The 17,257-nt window shown below is 36.0% G+C and overlaps 1 protein-coding gene across 2 annotated transcripts in view; it reads right to left on the bottom strand.

The window, feature by feature from the left end:
- The window catches only part of Gcn5 (Gcn5 acetyltransferase), a 158,942-nt gene that overhangs the window by 26,449 nt on the left and 115,236 nt on the right, over window positions 1-17,257 (bottom strand). For both annotated transcript variants that reach the window (XM_081736712.1, XM_081736713.1), the window contains exons 10-11: window positions 9,074-9,215; window positions 6,237-6,442 (exon numbers count right to left, since the gene is read on the bottom strand). In XM_081736712.1, coding sequence (XP_081592838.1) covers window positions 6,237-6,442; window positions 9,074-9,215 — 348 coding nt within the window. The remainder of the gene's footprint in view (window positions 1-6,236; window positions 6,443-9,073; window positions 9,216-17,257) is intronic.

Raw genomic sequence — 17,257 nt, 5'->3', positions numbered from 1 at the left:
ACAAAACCCCAAAAATGAACTCTATCATTGGAACGAACGTCTATAGTCTTTTAGTAGGGGAATGTCCATTTTATATAGAACAGATCTGTTTTTCATCCTAGCATCACTCGTAAATGAAAAATACCTGTTGAAAGTGGATAATTGGCCGTCCTTGTAAAAATGCTTTTCGTATGTGGTAATATGACGGGACTGTTACTCGTAAGTACGTTGATAGTTATGAGATGTTAAATATTGGTATTGTTGTTCAGAACAATACCAATCCTTTAAGGCCAATAGCAGGCCTCTGAGACACTTCGTATGCGCACTGAGGATATTTTTACAACACTATATTCAAAATCAATGCTTTGCTATATATTTGTAGGCTTTTAAAAGTTTCCTAGCAAGTCCAAGGTTTAATTTTCATTTTAATATTTTTTATGGTCTTTCAATTAATGATTTTTTGTTAGAATTACCTGCTACTACCTGCTCCCTGGCAAACGAACTGAGCTTCAATGAGCCTGGGCGTGCGCTCAATACTCACAGAGACTGACTGCTAGTCCCGTTGTGTCGTGTCGTCTTGCCTCCTAGACAAGTCTTCGGGCACAGGGTAAATCGCTGAACGATTAACTATACCCGTAGCTCCTCTCCCAATAGAGATGCTAAGTGAGGAAGATCGGAAGTTACGAAACAAACTTCCGCAGGTATCACGGGAAATGGTGCTGGAAAAACTCTAGGAAAGATACAAATCTAGACTTGCTACACATTTTTTGCCATCGTCTGACCTGATAATTTCATCGCTTAGACCCAGTATGCCCAAAATCATAATAATATACTGAACAAAATGCTACAACTTTTAAATAGCCATCGCCAATCTCATGTTTGGGCACCAGACTTTTGAAAGTGATTAATTTCCAAATCGAATTTTGTGACTTTTATTGTACTTGATTGGACAACTCCCACTGTTTTATTTTCAAATATGTGTGCTGCGTAGGGTTACCACCCGTCCGGGTTTGACTCGGACATTACGGGAATTAAACAATTCGTCCGGAGTCCGGAGTATCTACGCCGGTTTTGCGTCATGTACCAACCAGATGGTTTTCTCTTTATTCTGCTCCGACTCGACTGTTGGAAAAATAGCCCACCATTAAATCGTATTTATTTAGTTTGGGCGAAGATGAATGTGATCCGCTGATTTGGAAATTTGTTTCCAGTGATTTTGAAAGTGATAATTCAGTAACTCCAGAAGAAGTATACCTGTAGTTCTACAACCATGTTTAGGAATGTACCGATACCACTTTTTCACCGATACCGATACTGAAGAGGCCGATACTGCCGATACCGATACTTTTGGACATAATATATTAGATATAAGACCATAATTTGACCTACAAAGACAAAAAGCAGAATTTCATATTAGGTTCCATACAAAAAATATATTTCCTCTAAGTTTACTCCAGCTCATAAAATGAACTAAAAAGCAGCAAATACTTATATAGTGTAAAATTAATTCTAAGAGTCAGTGATTGACATTTAGAGTGATTATGTACTTTGATTTATTAGTCTCTATTACATACATACAATGGCGGTGATTGAACGTTAAAGGTGGGGGGAGCAAGACATGATCTCAATATTTGTGTATCAATGTTAGTTTTCGTGATTGTTTCTAACACCGTTTGACGAAAGGTTGTATAATTTACAGGATACTATTTTTGTCAGTTAAAATACCGTATATCGTATTTAATATTTTATTAAATAAATTGACAAAAGCAACACAAGTATGTACTAGTCCTTTGTACTCTTAAACAACGAAGATCTAAGATGATTTGATTCCTTGCTCATGAACATCTTAAAATTTTGTCTGGAAAATTGTGCGATTTGGTCAGTGGCCACCGGTCACTATTTGATACCAAAATGTTCACCATCCTTTTAGTATTGATCAACACCAATATCATCTCTCTATGACTCACTGTTCCTAAGATATTAGCAAAAAAAAGTTTCGATTTCGGGAGATTAAAGAAGCCATATCTCGGGAACCGTAAGTCATAGAGAGATGACGTTGGAGTTGAACAATACCTACGAGGATGGTGAACATTTTGGTACTAGACAGTTCCCCAGATATTGGATAAAAAAAAAAAGTTCCGATTTCATGAGATTTTAGAAGTCATATCTCGGGAACCGTAAGTTATAGAAAGCTGATCAATACCTAAGAGGATGGTGAACATTTTATTGACAAATAGTAACCGGTGGCCACTGGTTGTATCTTCATTTTCAATATATATACGGTGATAAAAAGTGACAGCTCAATATAGCTAATTCAACAGATCTCCTAATACGCAGGTTCCAAATAAGTAAATGTATTATCTATTGAATTTAATCAAATACATTTAATATTGTAAAGTTTTGTCCCATATAGGTATAGGTATAGCGTTAATAAAAAGAATGTCCGAAATCGATCTCCCACTACCAATTTTATTATATAATTTCTATATAAAAGTATTTTCACAAAATACTGTACAAATTAATCTCTCTAATATCAAAGGTTAATTACAGGTGGTCTTTGACCGTAAGGTCGCAGACAGGATCTCTGCAGAGCCCCGAGCAGGCTAAGCCAGGAGAGAGGATAGGCGTAGTCCCGAAGCAGACTAGAGGCCCTGGGGTTAGGTTACTCCTAAAGTCCCGAAGCAGACTAGAGGAGGGTCACCAGAAAACTGGTACTGAATTGCCTTTGTCCTTTCAATTTATAGGGTTCTTGGGGTGGCGGTGGCGCTGCTGCTCCGATGTCGTCTTCTGCTCCGTGAGAGGGGCTAGAAGCCGTCGTCTGCAAGTGATTGTAGATCCATCTGGTGTGAAGTCTTCTTGCCGAACCACGTGGTGGTGTTTGTAAACACTGACATGTGGAATTGTTTGTTTACATCACATGGGATATTACAATATACAATTCCATATAAATTTCGATAAATACTTTTTAAGTTCGTTCTGGCAATGCCCTTCGAGCATTATCAACTGTTTCTTTCTTATTTTCTGTTCATAGAAAAAGCCAACGTAAAGGGCATTATTCTGTCTGCTAGAAAAAAAAAACTTTTTTTCTTTCACCACCAATTTGTAACTGCGGAATAACATAGGCAAAACAATGAAAAAGCTAGAAATTGATTATTACTCTCTTTTTAATCAATAGTCCTTACTGTTAGAAAGAAGAAAAGACATTTTAGGAACTGTCGATTTTTGTGCAATTCAAGAATAACTTGTAAAAGACTTTTCTTGTATTGCGAAATGTTCTCTCAATTAGTTTCATAGCGGCTAACATATCGAGCCCTTGTAAGAAGAAATGAAACTATGCTGGAATTATTGCGCTCCAAAAGGTTAATTTTTGGGCCATTTTCGATGGCAATTTAAACGCAATTCATGCACCTTTCTTAACACCAAGGGAAGACAAATAACCAATACGTACTCACGCCATGGTAAATATTATATGGCACCATTTTTTTTTTCTATGAACCAGTAATACGTACAAAAACATTACCGTATACATTTCCAAATGAAACTATATACATTAAGAGGTCATTTCAAAAAAGTGGGGAGAGGCAACTGGCCTATCCTGGCCCCCTAATCATCGCTCTTCCTACATATAATGCAAACGGATACTACCGCTAAAAATTTTTGTTTAAAAAATTATGCGTGGTGAACCAGGTGTTGCTGTGTATACCATTAAAAAAAAAAAAAAAAAAAAAAAAAAAAAAAAAGATTATTTAAGCGAAGTCGAAAATGATAAAACCATTTATTTACTTTACAACTAATTATTTTTAACCAGTAAGTAGAAAATAATGACAAAGTAAGCGTCTTGTGGGTTTCTATCATAGCATTTTCTCCTGAATCGAAACCTCTGTCTCGTTTGGGATTCAAATGACGGGTCTGCTACCCTGACCATGGGCCCCGAAAGAGGAAGGGAGGGTGAGGTCCGGCCCTCCTTTCTCACGAAAATGTATACGTAATATAGCAAACCACGTATATTAAATACCAGACGTAATATAGCAACTATGGAATGGGCCCTCCCTAGAAAATTTTCTTCGGGCACCCATGATCCTGACTGAGGACCTTTGGCTTTCCTTCACCAGTATTCTGACATGGATTGGCTTTCCTCCACCAGTATTTTGATATGGAGGGACGAAAAATATCAGTTGAGTACGAGTAGTTCACATCAAGGCGTACACATGCATAAAGAAATCGATTGTACAATTGATAATGATTTAGATCAACTTTAAGTCTAAAAGAAATCGATGAAATATAAATGTCACTGTTAATAGTAAACAAATTGAAAACAGTTCGGCCCAAAAGTGGCCGATATCATCGATATCGATATATCGGTACATCCCTAACAATGTTTGGACATTTTCCATAGCAGAATCCTGTAGCTTGAAGAAAGCAACAGTTCTTCCCCTGAGTTGTTTGAAATTATGGAAGGTTTGTTAAATGAACTTAAGCAAAGATTACAAGACGAATTTTATGGTTAACCTGTATTTCAGGGAGCTTCTACCTAAAGAAAAGAATAACATGAAGAGTAAATTTAATGGATTCTATCAACGCGCTATCGACTACCTGCAGCAATGGTATGATTCCAGTGATGTAAATCCTTTCTACTGCTTTAGCAGATTTAAGTTAACAATTATGCTGGAGTGGTCACATCTTGAGGAAGTAGTGACTAAATTTAATTTAACCGAACAGATAAATGTGGATGCGCTGTACTCTGAACTTGTTTTGGTTAGGAAAGGTCTCGCTGATATTATCTGCAGGGAAAAAGATAGTCCATGTGAAACGAAATGAAACCTCTTGTTTCAGAAATGTGGAAATGAAAACCTGCTAAATATGTACAAGTTGATTCAATTTACTCCCGTAAGTAATGCATTTACCGAACGTGTCTTTCCTATTATGGAAAATATTTGGTTCGTAGTCGCAATCTTCTAGATGTTAAGTGTTGTGAAAGCAAAGGTACAGTGTAAAGTTATTTTTTTCTCAGAACTGCTCAGAATTTTATGACTATTTAATGACAAAACCCTTGCTCCTTGAAGCTGCGAAAAGTAACAGAAAGTATTCATTCAAGTATAAGCAAACTTAAATGGCAGTTAACTTTATAAGTACTAATATGAGCTCATATTTGAAGTTACTTGGTAAGCATTTTAGTAATGTTTCATACAATGTGTATGTCTAATGTAACTGAATTTCGTCCTATGTACATGTTTAATTTTGATAAACTAGAGTCACAAAGTAAAAGAGAACACGTAAAAAATTATACTTTGAATGAGAGCAATTCTGAGGTCGCATGCTAAAAGAGAATAAGAAAAAAGAAAAAAACTTAAAGAAGCATTTTTTTTATTTTTTCCCTTTTGCAATGCGACTCCAGGATTGCTATCTTTAAAAGTACAATTTCTCACTTATTCTCTTTTACCTGGTTACGCTAATAACAAATAAAAACATGTTTTTAATATTGAGAGTCTAGCCTTACATGTGGGTGTGTAAAAGCGATGCATTATAACTAATTTTGCATATCTATCTTTTGATTTCAATTCCCGATATGTCCGGGATTTCTCCAGATAGGAGGTGGTAACCCTAGTGCTGCGAGATAATTTCGTTTCTATAACTATTTCTTACACGGACTGACTTTTGGTTAACTTCATTGTTCATGTTTATATGTAGTTTTTTAATACTGTCCAAACACATGTTTATCTTGTTTATAATGAGATCTTCTCTGCAATTTTAATAACATTACCACAAGTTCTATTTTTTTTTTTCTTTTTTTGTCATAATGACCCAAGATGGTATTTGTAAACATGATTTTGAAAATGTCGACTTCTTTCGCCGCCTACATGGGCAACCCGGAGAACAATCGAAATAGCCTAATGTGCCTTCAAAAAATACCATATCGATAAAACCCTTTCTCCTTTCAGGTTGTTTGGACTCCAATTTCTTTTTAACTGACCCACGATCTAACGTAAAACCAAAAACGCGCAAAACCTAAAATAAAATCATGAATATGCATCCATTGAATCTGTAAAATATTTTTTTGTTTCAGAAGTTTTTGTAGAAGTTTACTGTTTTCGAATCACTGGTACTTTGTCAAGATACTCGAGAAAGGAAAATTTAATCCGAAGAGGTTATAATTATTTTTTTAACGTTAACCTTCTCTAAGAATTACTAAATATGTAAGCATTTTAACAACGTATGAAATCTATTTTAAATGTTATTCAAAATAATGATCTACTTACGGATCAAACACAAGTCGTGTTATATACTCCTTTGGCATTCGTGGCAACTGATGAGAAAATACGTTTTGGAGGCCAATAAGCCACAGCATAGTTTGTTTACTAACAACCTGAGTGAGAGAATTCCCCACCACGTGGAATTCAATTACACCACGATGCTCTTCCTGCTTAGCCGCCTCATCTCGTGGAGCATTTTCTGGAAATACAGCCTGTAAAGAGTAAATTATTTCATTAAGGCGTTTCACTATATAGAAACATATATGCATGCAGAAATACTTTTACAATATCGTGAGTTTTCAGGAACTGGAAATCACATGTTTATACTAACATATTACAACTCTGATACGTAGTATATAAATTTCGTAAGTCTGGTTATACTTAAAACAAAAAGTCTGGAGCATTTACCAATGACTTGAGATCATAGGAATAGTTGCCGAGAACTTAATGAGTTTGAACTCGCTTCAATCAGTTTCGCAAGGCAATTCAATATTTTAAATGCTTTCACTGGAAGAAGGACGGGTACTTTAAGGTAAAGTGCCTCAAGAGACAACAGCTACCAGGCCAACAAACAACTAAAAAACAGCCAGCCGAACCCCACAAAAGAACCACTCCCGAGAAGAACATGTTGTCAACGGAGTGGACACACGAATCACGACTGAAGATGTGACTTTAATAAATAAATAAATAAATAAAGACAAATGAACTTCTTCAACTTAGTCCACAACAGCTAGCTTCTTCCACTCATCTGACTTTCATCATGCAACTCCCAGGATCGCCAACAAACAAGATTACAGGGAAGAAGCATTAAGAAACACTGCATTGTTCTGGAATTACTTACAGTACGGCCACCACAGAAGATTCTGCAACCGACCAAGGGTATGTTAACGGTATAGAGAATTCCACGACAACAAGTCTAAAATCCAAACTAATCTCTACTTTCGCGCAACATGTAAAACTAAGCAACACCGTACCGGAAACGGCAACTGCCCCAAAACACCCAAACGTAATTCCAACATTAAACATTGCTAAACATCTCATTGATAAAAACTTAAGCTCTTATCAGATCCACTGCAGCCAAGACGGAACCAATCAGACGCTGGCAAAAAGAATCAACAGGAGACGCTACATAACAAACCGAAGACAGCAGTTCAACCAGAGAAAACTCCATCCAACAGGGAATGACCCAATCCATTAATGAAACAACTTGAGCCAAAGTGGATTGCTATATCTTCAACAACAAACCAACAGAAACAAGCTACGTTAAATAAAGCCATACAAACTACAACATAAAAAATACTACAATCTTCAGCCAACGTTCTTATAACCACTATACTGGAAACCTACATATTTTCAACACAGAACCCAATAATACCCAGTGCGAAAAAAGACCACTTACGTGCAAAACACAATCAAAATCCATGATCATAACGCAATAAAAAGTATAACACACAAAAAATTATTAACCCCCCAATGTGTCTCCATAATTATAACCAGTGTGACAACAAAGAGCTACACAGACTATGCATAGACACATTTCAGCTTCAATGCGACAACACCAAGAGCCACTATACACTCACTCACAGCTAGGTCAACAATATATTCCTACTAACAATAAAGAATACTGAAAGGCAAACACTGCGATGCTTAGCATCTTCCCTTACCGCTCCTCAATTACCCAACAAGTGAAGAAAAGAGGGTGTTCCTTGGAGTTGGTAAACACGTAAATTAATTTCCCATTCGAAACAAAGGGCAATATCAAAAATTGAAGAATAAAGCATTCCACAAAACACAGGAAACATAAAAAGATAAAAATTTTAAACATATTGTTTTCATTTGAGAAATGCATAGTACCCTTAAAAAAAAAGTAGCATAGAATAGAGTGTTTCGTTAAGTCACGAAGTCGTAATCTTTAAGTTATGTAGTTATTCGACTGATATTTCCCAGTTAAAAATACATAATCAAACTTTACCGTTTTACTTCACGATATTTCCTATGCTCTCCAGATTTTAATATTGTCTTTTTTAACCAGTTATTTTGAAACATATACAAGGACACACAATTCACTTGACATTATTCACAATCCTCTCAAGATTAAACTTTCCGTAAATTGCAAGTTTTTATTGTTATTATTTATTTACTAAATTTCATCGCTGTCACCACAGAGTTATAAATATCTTGAATCGAAGGTACTGTAACGTAACACCATTAAAAACAATAAAAAAAAATTAAAAAAAAAAAAAAAGAAACGACGACGACGAAATTTTAGAACATGACATTTGGACAGAGTTATTGGTTATCAGATATTAGAATTTTGGATTTAAAAAAAAAATCAAATTAATATGAGTATATATTACACGAAGTAATGTGATTAACAACCTATTTCTTAATGCCAAATTCACTATAGTAGGAAAGAAAAATTGAAATTCAAAGAGCAAAACTATGTGACTGGATCAGACATTGAATTGGGCTTTAAATCTATCCTGGTGACGATGCATTAACACTATGCTATCAATATTCCAGGCAAGATATACATTTTTGCTCTTACAGATGATGTTGAACTTAATTACTTCGAATCACACTTCTCACTGAAAAAAGTAATATCTAAGCCAACGGACGAAGACATTTATTTTGTAGATTCTGACTGCCCAAACACGATAGACACATTCTAAATACTCCAAATAACTACGCACTGTTCACATGATTAAAAGTGTATAGTGAGAGCAAGCACTGACTAGCGTAGTGAACACACAGGTACGATAAGTAGTAGACCATGATTCGAACTCTGGCCCTGATAGGCGCATTTAACTCTCTGAATTTCAATATTATGATGATATACTTACATCCGGTCCGGCCATATTTTGAGGATTATTGATAGTAGCAATGATTTCCGACACTGTCTCTTCAGATACATCTTCCACTTCTTCCACTTTCCTACGTTTCGCATCACTTGATCGAATGCCATCCACTGGCCTCTTCTCACCACTGAATGAATAAAATGAAAAAGAGATTTTTACATTAATTTTCATATACAGATTCTGTATTGAACACTCAGTACAGATTCGCCTGAAAGAGAAAGTAGGACAAGGGACAAGTTACGTAAGTGTTGATAATGCACGATAAGAGAAAGGGCAGGGAATGCGAAGGAAGAAAAGTGTATTTTGTAGGACTTTGAATAAAGAGTGAAAAAAAGTTAAATTAAAAATTTCGTCCACAGCACTGCACTTTACGAGACGCAAAAGTAGTGGAAAATTACTAGTGAAGAAACACTCGTATGGTAAGGCAATTCGTAACCGACATGGAAGTTTGGCAAATTATCATGACATGGTTTCTGGAACTTGACGTATATTTCTTCTATCCTTGGAGTGCCAATAGAAAAGTAACGTGAGCCAGTGTCTTACTACAGTGTATACCTGTCTCAGAAATAAAGTTTATCCATGAGAACTCGTCATTTTTTTTTAAATCAACCCTATAGTAGGAAGTGAATACAATTTCTTCAACATGAATTACAGCGTGCCGAATATGTTGTAGTTGTATGTTCATTATTACATACAACGAAATACAACGCACAACGTATGTATTGACGTTTTTTCGTTGATAAATCCACAACGAACAAAAGACTGGAATTGAGTAGCCAACTTCATCCTAGTCAAATGATGAACGTTCTAATCTTACCCAGTCTGATCTCTGGTGGGAATTCATGTTATTCAGAATCCACATTAAATTGCTGAACTACATGTTATATAACTTCGGTGTTGAGGAGAAACCTTATATTCCAAACACATACACAGAAAGACAGCAACATACAATAATTCAATGATTAAAACCGAAAGATTATGGTCAATAATGGAATTTTGCGTCAAAATGTATTGAGCATCATAGGACGAAGAGTTTTGTCATCGTCATATTCAGCGATTGACGCGGCAACGTTTCGATTTATTTGAAACTGTTAATTCATCACAATGTGAAGTTGTAGGGGATATAATTTCCTCAAACAAATGTGAAACGAGAAAGAGATTCGCCAGAATCTACTGTTTTCTGTACCTAAATGTGTTAAAATTGTGGTTGTTTCCAACACTGAGTGCACTCCAGAAATTGTCTTTCAACAAGACGACGCATCCTTCTCCATTGGAACATCGATATTCGTCGCTACCTACACGATGAGTTTTCACATCGCTGGATTGGGCGAGCTGGTGAGGATGACTTAGTTCTGTTCTTATGGCTACCCAGCTCTCCTGATCTACGGTGTAGAGACGTGTGACTTCCTTCGATCGGACGTTCGAGAGTTGTGTTCTATGTACTTCCACTATTAACGACACTGACAGAGTTCGTGGAATACGCCTGATAACCATTAACAGGGAAATACTGCAAAATGTATGGTTCAATTAAACCATACAATTTAGACTACTGCATGGGCGTATGTCTTGTGACCAAAGGGCACATAAAAAAAAATTCGTGCACGATCTAGGAGAGTTTCTGCATTCTTTTTTCATGTGTCAATGATTATGTAAATCTTAACGTTTAATAGCAGCAATTGAGTTTGCACGCTTCGTTTGATAAAAATTCTTTAGTTAAGATTCTTAATTTTAAATATTTTTGATTTGTAAAACCATATTTCACTGAATGTGCAAAATTGTCCATCTGACCCTGCGTCTCTTTCTTGTCGAAATTTTTATAATCACTTTTTTTTTTCTTTCTTTTTTTTGTGGGAAAAGAATGCACTGTTTTGGAGATATTCCAAATTTACGGTGGAACTGTTATTATGGGAAGGGCATTTTCGTAGTAAATGTATGCAATTATATCACATTGAAGCTCATGGGTCACTTTCCATTGGAATGCAATGGACATTTTAGTGGTAAATTATATCAGATGACGACAATTCGACACCCAAAGTAAAATCATCAAAAATAAGAAAGAAGAACGGAAACATTTATGGCAAATGATTGTGCCAAGATGATACGATATAGTTTGTCATAGGTGTGGTTTGCCTCTACTTGATTTTGATGTGGATTTATTAGCTTTCATTATCGTTAAGTTTGATATACACTTGACGCAACAGTTAAGAGTTGTCAGGCATTTTACTTTTTTATTCTGTGTAACCCCGTGGTAAGCGATCTCGTCTTTGGGAAGAGAAAGGTCTCGTCTCATATAGTCTGGTGCTGAAAAGGAATATTAAACTCCACACAAATAAGAGACCAGAATTCGATTTCAGGCGAGAACTCATATGGTTCGGATCCCACATTAAGCTGTAGCTCCAGGTCTCATATAGCCCCGCTGTTAAAAGGAATGTTAAACCTCAAGTCAACCAAGTTAACCAATCCAAACAAACAAACAAACAAACAGAAGAATCCCTACTTTCAAGATTGAGTCATAAATTAACATAATTATATTTCTTCTCTTAAAGCGATTCTTAATATTATCTTCTGTTACATAATGCTCTATTCTTACGTTATGATAGGTGGTTTAAAATCCAAGTTTTATGTATCGACAGTAATTCAGGCTATCGCATACTTACAAGATTAGCTGCTTTAAACTTGCTTAGATTTAACATTAGCTATATATTCAAGCACACAAATAGTTACGCTGATCACTTGAACTGAACTGGAATAAACTTGACTACAGTGTTAACTGCGGGGCAGCGCAGTGATCCAATACAAGGCTTACCACCATCTGTATCTATTGTGTTTATAACAAATAAAATGGACATGACTGTTGCAAATAGTTATTTGGCAACTCTTTTAGCTCCAGTGTCAGGTTTGTGTCAATCTTCACGATAATGAGATACGAAAAATCAACAATAACAAAGCTGCGGAAAGCTGAACCAAAATCGAGCTGTGGAAAACCGCATGTATTCGCTATCACACTAACAATTATAAATATCTGTTTAGCCAGGTCTTTGCGATATTACAAACACCTAATTTCTTCAATTTTACAACTATGTATGCAAAGAGTATTGGAGTTATCATTAACAAAAATCGAACAACAATCTGATAGTTAACAGTGTAATAAGCTACATATACAGTACATAAATGGCCAGCGTATTTTCATGAAACATTTTTTTATTACAGGTATGAATACGAAATTATGGTATTGATTTCCTTGACTTTCCCGAATTTCCATGACTAAGTAAATAAAGTTTCTCTGACCTGCGATATCGCGAACAATATTATTTATTGTTAAATATAGAAAAAATATATATTCTTTAAATCTACCTGCATTATTCCCATTGTCTTTAACGTTCCTTTTTATTTTAGTACAGTATAATCCTATTTTCTTCCTGTAAATACTTATTATAAGTCAAACTTCCTGCGTTTGGAACACAATAAAACACTAGTACCAACATTACGCATTAACATATTTGACCTATCTCTTTGATTATCTATCATATAACCAGCAAATCTAATTTTGTTTTTTTCTTCTGTAGCATTTGAGTTTTTGATTTAATTGGTTCTTCTTTCAAAACTGGAAGTTTTTACCCTTTTCGGCGCTTCTCAAACTTCTTTATTTCTAAAGACAATTTTCTTTTTTGAATCCTTTTCGTATCATCATTTTTCTGAATCTGTCTTGATTCTTTGCGGTGTTCTTCCTATGTTCTATGGCCAGCTGAAAAAAAAAAAAAAAAATCCTGACTTCTGTAAAATAAAGCAGATTTCCCTGACTTCAGACATCTTTCAAAGTATTTCCCTGACTTTCAAAGTTAGTGTGAATGCTGTAGTACATAATTATGCAAATTTCGAAAGGATTATCTCAGATTAAAAACTACTGAATTTTAACTGAAATAGATTATGTGCTAGTTTGACAAAATTTTATTACAGTTTTGCGACATATCCGTGTCTTCTGTGTGTATGTGTTAAGACACTTCCTAATCAATGCTACGTCAGACTGTAAGCAGGCTATAGATTACTTTTTATTTTATTTTATTTTATTTTTTTTAATGAGGATTCAGAGCGGAAAAAATTACGGTAGTCTATAACTTGTCATGAAGAATATAACTCACTCAGCTTTTTGTTTCTTACATTCTATGTGCAAAATTAACACTCCAGTCGTGGAAGACAAATATAACTTCATTGGCGTCTGACTGGCGCCAACGAAAATTGGCAGAATTTATATCAGTACGCACACTTGTTAGAGTTAATATCAGAGGCAAACTTGGACGGATCTCCAGCACAAAGTGCTGATTCAGCGACATCCAACTGGAGCAACGAATACTTACTGCAAGATTATTATTATTATTATTTCAGGCACTCACTCAGTCTAGGAACATCCCTAACTGAAGCTTACTTAAGTTCTACTCCATGTTTGGAATGGAGTTTTTCTTATAAAAGGCCAGCTTTTCTTTGGGGAAAGGAGAGAGGAGAGGAGTAACAGAATTCTCAGCTTTATTTGGCTTTTGAGTTTTTCATATTGAACTTTATATCATCTTTGTTTCTCTGTAGTGGAATTTACAATTGATAAACCAGGGTGTTCCCATTTCTTTTCGAGGATTTGACGAATAGTAAGCGTTTGGTCGATAGTTATCAATTTCACCTGAATCCACACTAATAATCTCCAATGATTTCATCTACATGTGGGGTCAATTTTACTATCAGAATGTACGTTTGAGAGTATTTTGTAGGAGTTGACAAAAGAAAGATGCCTAGATAATTATTACTAACAGTTTTGTCGCCTTTCTTGTGTACTGTAACAATTCACAATTCTTTCCAGTCTTGTGGCAATTCCTACTTGTTCTAGATGAGGAGAATGGGTCTGTCAATTTTGTTTCCCGATTCTTCCCCTCCGGCTAAAATTAACTCAATCGGAATTTAGTCTACACCCGAACATTTGTGTTAATTTCTTTATAACAATTTATACTTCTGTACGGTTAGGGCTCGAATATACAGTTCTGCTGGAAGGATTTTTCTCTCTCCACTAACATTTTATTTTGGCTGCATGTTGAGCAAATTGTCAAAGAAATCTTTCCCCTATTCGAAATACTATCCTTGTCCGTGAGAACTGTTTTATTCGTTTATATATATATATATATAGCAAGATTGATACCCTTACTTAAATTCGTTGATGCCTTTATATGTCCAGAATATTTTGTTTTTACTATTATCTTAAAGTTCAGCAATTTTATCCTTCTAAAAATCATGTTCCTTTATTCTAAAAGTTTTGGAAGTTTTCTGTCTGTATTTTCTGTAAATCCGATATACACTTGTTCAGTCTATACTCCTACACGAAAGGTGTCTTTTGCTCCTAAAACATGTTACCAGCTTAAGTTTGAGTTTGCGTAATTTATAAATCATAAGCCTGTGGAACAAAATCTAATGATTACATTTTCAGAACACTATTATTATTATTATTTTTCTAAAAAAATATCTTTGCACATCAAACAATTCACTGAAACTAGAGAACCTACTGTGTGAACTGATTTGCTGCTTTCGTGTAATCAAATGACTGATTTCTTTGATTCTTTGATTTTTTAAATTACTTTTTTTTTTTTAATACAGTAATTACATGTTGTTTTGTCTTATAATGAAAAAAACAACAACAGATATTTCATTGAAATTGAAATGTTAAACAAATCCTCAAATGAAAAAATACTTCGAAGATATTGCATCTGCACCAAGCATTAAGGCTTGTCTAACTGCATGTTGGTTGGTGGGCAAATTAAAAACCAATTAAAACGAAGGATGGTTTTGATCTATAATATGTACAGCGGACCGAAGGTTCGGAAGCAACAACTGGTTATCAGCTAAAAGCATAGCGAAGACCCTCAAAATGTCAGAAGAGCGGGTATAATACATACTCACTAATATTAGACGTCGTGTTTTGCCGCTCGCGATTGAGTCGGATATTCTGAACGGCTCTTTTGAATAAATGACTGAGACGTGGTTCACTAGAAATGAGAGACGGTTCTTCGAGAACCACGGTTCTTTGGGGAATTTAGATTCTGTATGTGTTTCGCAAACGGACCGCCATTTTGCATCTCGGTTTCTGGTTGCCAGTTGTTGTTCTGAAGCGGTGGTTGATTGCTATGAGTCACCGAGCTGGCTTTAATTCACTAAGTGTCAGTAGGGATAGTCTACAGATTTATCTGTACTTTCAGATTTTTCACAGCAATACCAAAATCAATACAATATATATATATATATATATATATATATATATTCTACATATTTCTTCTGTATTATTCTCTGGTTTTGTACTACTGTACATAAAAACGGCCACATGAACTTGAATTCTCATTTCTGCATTATCTATTCAATGTGACTGAGTTGAAAAATTTACCCACTGTTGTTGACTTCCATGATTTTTTTTTTTTTAAAAAAAAGAAGTTAAATGCAAATGAACATGGCATATGTTTCTCCAGATCTATATAAATAAAAGGAATGTAACGATGTTTGCTCAATGGCTACTCCTAGTTCGCTGCACTGATTCCGATGATTTTTGGTATATGAATGCACTCTCGCCTAACTTAGGTTTTTAGCACATTTTCGCCAAGGAGAAGAAGCTGTGATGGGGGGAGTGACATGAAAAATTGATCGAAAAGACAGATATTAGTACCCAATCCCAAGTTTTCGGGAGTGGCTGAGTTAATAGTAATGCTCCCAACGACGCTTGAGTCCAAATACCGGGGGGGGGGGGGGGGGGGAGGAGGAATGTGAAATATAAAAAGAATCTGAAACTACATCAATAGAAGGTTGTTTGCTGTATATCCGGCCATTTTCGATTCAGTGCTGCCACCTGGCATATCATACTATAGGTTTGCTGGCGGGAGCAGTGTTGTGTCTGACCTTGTAGATGCGTCAGTGTTGGTACTGAGTGTTATTAAATGACACCGAAAATTAACCTGTATTGAGAGGGTTACGTAATGGCTATTTTTCGTACGTACGCATTGTGAAACAGTGTCGGAAGAGTTGGGTGCTAAGGGAGAACTGTCGACTGGCGTGCCAAGAAAATTTTCCGACGCAACTGATATGGGCCACAGACTCCATCTCGCACCGTCAACTGTGAATAGACCGAACGGTCACGGGCATGCTCCCCATGCATGCAATTAAGCGTGGCATAGTAGACCACTAGCTCCTAATGTCTCAGGTTGAAGTGTGTGCGGAAGGCCCGTGTATACCACATGCTACCGTGTCACATTACCAAACGTAAGATGTACTGCAGGAAACTGTCTGAAAAGTGCCTGGCGAGTTCCAAATGGAAGAAAGTTGTTACATTGGATAAATCATATGTCCATTTCACTGCTGGTGGTCACATTCGGGCGATCACATACCGTGACATTGACGGCAAGTTTCCTTGTGGCTTTATGATTGTTACGGAATTCGGATATGAGGGTAAGTTGATGATACGCAAGGTAGACAAAAACATGAAGGTGAATGTAAGATACTTCCAATAATTCATTCTGACACCTATCTATCGGAGAGATATCCTGAAATTGTATGGAATAGACGCGAATCAGGAGATGAACCATACGAACAAGACTTCGAGTCATACCGCCAGAACATCACTACGTTTTTATCAGGAAATGGCACAGGAATTAGGCATTTTATTCGTCATTCCGTTTGAAGAGATTCCTGTAACAAGCCCATATGACAGTCCAATGGATTTTTGCGCAGTTGGACTGTTAAAAATACGTCTTGAACATCGCCGCCCGCACACTTTGGATGGTCTATGGAAAGCTTGCAGGGAGGAGTGGGACAGAATTTTCATGCCTATCCTGCGACGGAGCTTGCTGCAATGGAAACTGCGAATCGTGTGATAGTCCATAATGCTGCCGGTCCAACAAAACATGATCGGTGGTGGCGGCGCGGTATCTCTTAAGGTGAGTACCCGTCAAAAATGGTTTGATATAAAGCGAACAACCTTCTGTAATAGTATACAATCTATAATTTTGAGGGCTATTGATAAATAGTGACACTCGTTGCCGCTGACGTCCAAGTATAGCTTCATCGGTATGGAATGTAAGAATCAAAGGTAGGAAGGGGTGATATGTAATAATGATCGAAAATGATCAATATTAGTATTCAATCCAAAGTTTT

This window comes from Thermobia domestica, chromosome 13 (assembly GCF_964235325.1).
Source record: "Thermobia domestica chromosome 13, izTheDome1.hap1.1, whole genome shotgun sequence".
Classification (NCBI taxonomy): domain Eukaryota; kingdom Metazoa; phylum Arthropoda; class Insecta; order Zygentoma; family Lepismatidae; genus Thermobia; species Thermobia domestica.
The sequence above is the reverse complement of the archived record's forward strand: the minus strand, read 5'-3'. Positions and strand labels throughout refer to the sequence as shown.